At 34.8% G+C, this 7,797-nt stretch overlaps 1 protein-coding gene across 1 annotated transcript in view; it reads left to right on the top strand.

Moving 5' to 3' along the window:
• The first annotated feature begins 571 nt into the window (after window positions 1-571).
• Window positions 572-7,797, top strand: part of LOC150082576 (dnaJ homolog subfamily A member 2-like) — a 117,385-nt gene continuing 110,159 nt past the window's right edge. The window contains exon 1 of the mRNA XM_090377534.1: window positions 572-678. Within this exon, the coding sequence (XP_090233660.1) occupies window positions 610-678 (69 nt within the window). The 5' untranslated portion in view covers window positions 572-609. The remainder of the gene's footprint in view (window positions 679-7,797) is intronic.

Below are 7,797 nucleotides of genomic sequence, written 5' to 3'. Positions count from 1 at the left end.
TTCCCATTTCACTCTTTTATTCGCTCCAAAAGTTTATCAGCGTTGATAATTTTGAAAAAAAGTGGTATCCCGCTGTCCAAAGTCTGTTTTTGAAAGGGATTACTCAGAGTTAAATTTTAAATCAGAGGTTTAATCCTAATTGATCTACGAGGAATAGCCTTTCAACAAGGGTTCACAGCTACGGGTAATCTATATCCGAATTATAGTTTGGTAATGACTAAATTGTTCATTATAATGGAAACATGAAATTTCCTAGTATTAGAGCAGTAATTTTCATACGGATTCATTCCAACTTTATGTTACCATTGAAAATTTCCATCCGATGGAATACCGTATAATGTAATTCGAGTGATTCATTCCATCCCAAATCCGGCAATGTACTCATAGAAAATGGACCTTTTGCTTATTTCTGTATCGAAACATTTGTTGGCATCGTTCAATAGTAAAATTGGCTACCATATATTGATAAGATTTTCGATTAAAAAAAATTAATAATAATAAAATAAAGAAATAAATACAACAAAAAATGCTTGTGTCCTTGAATTTAGTAGATGGCGCAAACTGGACTATCTTAGTTACGTCAACATCGAACACTTTGGTGAGGACGAAATGGCTGACACTAAATTGTATGATTTACTTGGAGTCACTAAAAGTGCAACTGATAATGAAATCAAAAGGGTAACTTTTTTGCTCACTCTTACGAGTAATAAGTTCTGAAAAATTTTTAAAGTAATCATAATATTTTATTGATTAAGGTACTAATCCTTGGATAATTAGTATACTACGCTGCAGTATTTTTGCCTTTGTGTCTGCAGTAGTTTTTATTTTTGTTTTTAAAGGTTGGAAAATGTTTCTCCTTGTTAAATAAATTGACGATTGCTATGTCGGCGTGATATTAAAATGTGTTCTTGTTAGAGTTTATGCCATTCTTTTATTAAAGGAAGCAATATCTTGTCGCCAACCTGGTGAAACATATGAGAGTCATATTCATTCATTCATTTGCTTACCGAATTGTTGGCCATTTCGCAAGGAGATTAGAGAACTGTTAAGATTTTTAAAAATAAATTCCCTTATTAATTTTACTTTCCCCAGTGCCCGATACACTTCAAATTGTCCATCACTTTGGGAAGCTAGAAAGTATGCAAGTTAAAATATAATTAGAACCTCGCCATATTTAAAAACATAGATTAGCCAATTCATTTACTTATTTTAGGTGGTAGCACATTCACTTAGGTATATTGTGGGTCTCGTTAACTAGTGTTGCTAAAGTCTGGTTAAATTAATTTTAATTAGTCTGCCCTATTTTTAAGTATTTTGTATGGTAGATGAATGCGTTTTTGCTCCGTGTGAATAATCTTTTCCCGAATCCAACTTTTGCACCATCTCCTCCCGTGGAAAGTTTTATTTTGTTTTTCAGAGTGCAGACCAATGCTACCAAAATTCATTATTCACCCTTGTGGAATTAGATGGAATACATTTTGTTTGTTATCCCCCAACTTTTAGCCCCTTTTACCAAAAGTATGAACCTTTGGTAGTGTGTTCTTCACCAAAACAGTAAATGACTTGATTATGTAACCTTTGGAAAGGTATATATTATTAAGAAAAGTCTGTTTGTGTATAAATCAGGTATTCGGAATATCTTTTGATTCGTACTGAAGTAATATGCATTTCGCTGATTAGCACATAGTAGTATCTTGCCCAAGTAGTAGTAATCTAAAACTTCCCAATCCTGTTAGAGAATTATTTTTGAGTTCTCTGTGTATTTCTCACTAGTTTTCTTTACCTAATTATTGGAGGGGGGAAAGGAAAAGTTTAACCGTGAAATGGAATTTGCTAAAGCTTTTATTATTTCAATCAGCTGTATTAAATTCTTTTTCCTTTTTATACTTGAGTAGGGACGATTGGTTTTTTTCTATTATATGTTTTAGAACTGGCCTAGAGATTTTTTCTTAACCCCTTGTTACCAACCTGAAATAGCTTCTTTTTTTTTTTTTTTTTTTTTTTGTGATATATTTTTAATTACATACAGCCTTTTGCATCCCTTTCTCTTTAGTAGTCATTTTGCTTTGATAAGTTAATCTTATCAGAGCAGAATGACTATGGCAAAATGCTAGAACACTTATGTGGTGACATTGTTCTAAAATAGGCAAGATGACCATTTCTGCCTAAGAATTACTGATTTTTTTTTTTTTTCTTTCAGATTATCATTAGATTTTTTGAGTATGATTGCTGTCACTTGGCATGTCAATACTTAAAATCTGATGATGATAAAAAAATTACTCAATTTTTTAATTAGTTTCAATTAGAAACCACTTTATCCAGCTGTAACCTAGAATATTTCAAAATCTCCATTGAATAAGTGAAACTGAAAACCCCACATCTGTGAATTTTTGTGCAAATGCCACTCTGTTAAAGAATTAGAGAATATGTAGTAATTTTGTATTTCTTTACTAAAGTGATAAAATGGAATTCATGACCATGCCATCATAATTTGTTAGTTGTCTTTTTTTTTTTTTCCATTTTTGAAAAAAAAAGTTGTTATTGCCTAAAATGACCCGTAAATTATGTAAAGGTGCATAGTAATTTTTTATGCCCTTTCAATAACAGCAAAAATTATATGAAATTGAAAATGGCCAACATTTCAATAAAATATAACTTAAAAATATCAGTGTTTGAAGACTTGGAAAAGTTTTCCTTTGTTTCATAATATACAAGGCAAAAAAGGTGATTATCCTTTTGTATAAGGCAATGGTCAGGCCGCACCTTGAGTACTCCATACAGGTCTGGAGGCATTTTAGGAAGAATATAGTGCTGCGGGAACAAAGGGTGCTCTTACCAAGAAAGTTCTGCAAATTGCAGCATCTGGGGACTAGGCACCTGTGAGGTGATCTGGTTGAGGTGTTATAAGGCTTTATATGGTTTGAGCAAGCTCAGTGCTAATGGGATTCTTCCTCTTGCTCAGATTATGCACTTGAAGGGGTATAAATTCAATTTGAGGAAAGACAGTTGCAGAGTAGATGTTCAGAAATTTACCTTTAGCCAGTGAGTGGTTGATAGCTTAAATAAATTCAAGGAAGAGCTGGACAAACTTTTGAAGCAACGGATAGGTGAAATAAGAGCGTTTTTTTGCCGTTTTCTCTGTTGGTCCTGCATGTGATTGTTCATTGCATTACAGTGCAATAAACCACTGTAGAGAGAAAAGTGATTGTATTACTGTCTTTCCACACTATAAAATGTCCAGGTTCAATTCCTGTTAAGATGACAGGAATTTTTTGGACTCTCCTTCCTCCCACACTGTGGCAGGATAAAACTAGTTTTACAAATTGTATGAGTCATATTTTATGAGTTCATGAAATAGTTTGTGTGGGATGAATCATGAATGGGCTTATGTTCAGCAGTGCATCTTTTAGTACGAGCAGTGGCAAGATGATGCAAAGAAGTAAGCTTATGCATATTAGTCAAAAAGAAAAAAATTACTCGCCTCATTCAGCCTACCTAAATTGCACAACACTGAAAATAAGGGTGCAATATAAGCCTTAGTTGCTAATGCGCCAATAAAACCCAAACAACCAACCAACTGAAAAGAAGTTTATTCCAGCAGTTAGTTACTCTGGTTGAAAGCAAATTTCCTATACTGCTATCCTGCTGTCATCCATTTTCAGTTTAAATTTGGCCCCTTGTGTGTGCTGTCAAAGAATGAGTAAAAATCACATCTAAAGGCACTCATTCTTTGACAGCACAGAGAATGAGTAAAAATCACATCTAAAGGCACTGTATGATAAAGGAAAAGATGAATTGAGGTTGTCACTACACTAGATAAACAAAGGAAAAAGCTAAAGAGATAAAAAAAATAAGTGAAGACATGCATGTTATAAATTTATAAGAACTGAATTAGTTAAAAAACTGAAGTGAATTAGAAGTAATTTATTGGATGAGATTGTAATATGAAGAAAAAAGTTTTGCATTCACTGTGAATAAAATTAACAGGTGTTTGATGTTACCACTCCAATGTTAATTTCTCTCCTGACAGTATGTATGGAAAACTTTATAAATTAATTTTTAAATTTCAGTAACTTGTTTTGGTCCAAAACACTTCTTTTTTTTTTATTTATTTAATGCCTTTTTCATTGTCATTGCCCATTGTTGACTTGTGGCTGGTTTTTGCAGGGGGAACTTGTTGCAATTAAATTCAAAATATACATACCTTTGCTGGGATGCTTCATGACTGAACAACCAAATATTGTTTGATATATTCTGTGCCAGTCACGAGGGTTTTATGGACATCACATTCATAATCATATTCCACGAATTGCCAGTTTACATTAGTAGTGAGTTATGATTGTGGGTCACACTCCATGTTAACCTGGCTTTGAAAAAAACATGCAACTCTTGGGTGAGGGTTACATGTTTTTTTTTTTTTTTTTTTTTTCACCTCTCAAAACAGGCAAAAACTATATCATATACCTAGTTTACTGGTACAATATGCTAGTGCTTTGTAACTTTAGTTACTCTGGTCCTTGAGTACTATGTTTTTTGGTATTAGTTGTGGTATTCTTTATTTTTAGGAAATTATAGGGACTTTAGGGATGTGTGTAGCTATCATGTGATTCATTGTAGCAGTATTGTAGGGTGCCCTTTGAACAAATATCTGCATACAGACACCATGATATTGTACAACTTATCCATCAAGCAGTGGCTACTTAGAAAAATCTTACTTCATTTGAAGTAAGATTGGATTCTCTCTCTAGTCAGTAAGTTTTCTGGAGTTTTATCCTTGAACCACATTGATTGAGCTGTGTCATTATCATACTAATACAGGTATGGTTCTTCTCCATAGAATTCTCATAATGCAGTAGTGGATTGACTAGGATTTACTAGAGGCATTGGTATTTGTGGTTTCAAGTACAACAGTGGGTCAAGGCCAAATAACATGAAACCAGATTTTTCCATATTTTGGCTTATTTAGGATATAAAAATTCCCTTTATTGCCTGTATTACTATCATATTTTGCTTTATTACTAGCTGGTGATATTCTGGATTAAATTTAATATCAAAATTTAATGTTTAATTATAATAATGGCATTAGGATTGCTAATAAAATGCTGTATAGTTAAATTCAAAACAACCTTGATTATTCTCTCCCTCTCTGTAATTTTGATTTATACACATAGTAATGACCTTAGTTTATCAATGTGAAACAGCTTTGAAACCTTGAGCTTTTGATAAACTGAGAAATTATGGAAGTTAAACATTTAAATTATAAATATTTGGAGAAAAAAATGAAGACATGCATGTTATAATCAACCAAAGATTATTGATTTCGACTCCCACTTTTATACCATGTAGGAATTTTCTCTCAGCTTGTTCATTTTGCTGTGGTTTACCATCTTAAATGTTTGTTGGCTTAGGATGCTGCTGCTGCTGCTGCCGCCTCCAATCATGCTGAAATTAAATGGTCTAAACCAGTGGTTCCCAACCGGTGTGCTTCAGCACCAATGTGCCATGATCCTTTTCAAATACCCCGTTGAGATTAGGAAAAATTCCATTGAGTTCGATGGCAATTACCATTTTAGTATGCTATTAGTATTAGTCTTAACTTAGTGTGACTTGAGTGACAAAAGGTTGGGAATCACTGGCCTAAACATACAAAGGAAAAAGCTAAAGAGAAAAAAAAATAAGTGAAAGGAGTGGGCAGCATGTAACAACCCATACATTATCAACTTCAGTCTTGGTACTATGAAATTTGATGGTGGTTGTGGATTCATCTGGCTTTTGCTAGTAATACAGTGGGGCTCTTCCCCCCCCCCCAGTCTGTCTTAGAAAACATTGTGGGAACCCTTCATTTGTTAATCTTCATGCATGGAGAGTTTGTATTGATGTTTCCACAAGGCTTGTTCATTACCTTCTTGAATGTTTCACATATGCAATTTGGCAAAAGCATGGCCAGCCGTGTGCCCACATTTTGCTGTGATTTCTTATGCAAGAAATTATGTATCCAACCTCATAGGGTTCTTCAGTCATCATTACCTTCTGTTTTGACACTGCTGATCAGATCTTTCTGGATTTGGAAGGGCAGCATAAATAGTCATCCACTCCACACATGATTTCTTCAAACCACAACAAAATGTGAGCATATGGCTGGCCATGCTTTTGCCAAATTGCATATATGGAGTGCTGGAAGTCTCAAAGCAGTTCAGCTTTGCTGGTGAGTTTCATCAGTTTGGTCCCTGTGGCTTGCTACCTGGGAGTTTAAAACACCCATGGAACTGATATTTAGATCCTGTTTAGTGGATTTCAGAGTAGTCTGGTTATTCTGTAACCGGCAAATTCTCAGCTTGCTCCTTTGCAATGGAGACTGTTGGTAACCGTGGGCATACCTGCCACGTGCACAAAGTGAAATACTACACCTGGTATACTGTAGGTGACCAACCAGGTGTGAACCAGTGGGAGCAGGATTGAGGTGTGGTGTCCATGTCACAGAGAGGAATACTGCCCCTCTGTGTTACCAGGCAATAGTAGGTAGGTGATTCTCATGTGGTGCAACACTACCACTTTGCTTATTGGAAACTTGAAGTGGTGAAACCCAAGTATAGGATCAGGAACAAAGCTTTGAAACCTTGAACTTTTGATAGGCTGAGAAATTATGAAAGTTAAACATTTGAATTATAAATATATGGAGAAAAAAATGAAGATATGCATGATATAATCAACCAAAGATTATTGATTTCAACTCCCACTTTTATACCATGTAGGAATTTTGCTGTAAACTAAAACAGAATTAAGCTTAGGATGCTGCTGCCGCCTTCAATCATGCTGAAATTAAATGGCCTAAACCAGTGGTTCTCAGCCAGTGTGCCACGATCCTTTTCAAATACATCGCAAGAGTGGGAAAAATTCCATTTAGTTCAATGGCAGTTACCGTTTCATAAAAGCTCTAGCTATTCCCATCTCTTCCATCAGTGTGAGTGGTGACTTTTTAAGTTGATGGACATTGTTGCAGGCTAGAGTGTTCCTTATATTTCAACGGTACAGCTCTAAAATGGTGTTCACAGATAAACCACTTGATAGTCCTCTGAACCAAACCTGTTGGTAACTATGTAGGGGCCATCCAGATTGGCTTTTGTATTGTATGATCTCATTGCCTATACTTTTCTAGATAGTTGCTGGAGGAAGTCCAAGTAGTTCAAGGCCATATTTTGGTAAAGGAGCTGTGGGTATATTCTTGCCATATGTATACCATATACAAAAATTTCATTAATTTATGTTCCCACCCCAGCAGTTCTACTCTATCTACAGAATACATCATGAAGTGAAATCAATATAACAAATTTATCTGCAAAAAGATCTAAACTTCCCAGAAACTACATGGTCTCAGTTCCAATCTCAATGATGTCTGTTTCCACCTATAGTTTACCAAGCCCTGCTTCTTTTTTCTAAAAGAATCAACACTGTCAGTGATCTTGGTAACCCACCTTCTGTCGTACTCAGTACACCCCACCCAATACCCCCATGGTCTTCTGAGAGAAGTATATTAGAGAATTCTGACTAGATTCAATCTAGATGACATTACTCTACTCATTCTAAAAACCTGTGCTCCACCGCTTTCTCCTGTTCTTTTTTTTTTTTTTTTTCCCTTCTCTCCTAATTATTTTACTTCTACTTTTTTCAAAATAATTGAGAAATTCGTCAGCCCAAACTTTCAAATTATCTCAACCTTCCGTGTAATTAATGATTACCAATATGGGTTCCACTGGTGCTGTACTTTCTTATGTTACTCATCTTTTGACAAATTTGATG

The sequence above is a fragment of the Mastigoproctus giganteus genome, chromosome 7 (assembly GCF_048544385.1).
Source record: "Mastigoproctus giganteus isolate SK-2022 chromosome 7, ASM4854438v1, whole genome shotgun sequence".
NCBI lineage: Eukaryota > Metazoa > Arthropoda > Arachnida > Uropygi > Thelyphonidae > Mastigoproctus > Mastigoproctus giganteus.
The sequence above is the reverse complement of the archived record's forward strand: the minus strand, read 5'-3'. Positions and strand labels throughout refer to the sequence as shown.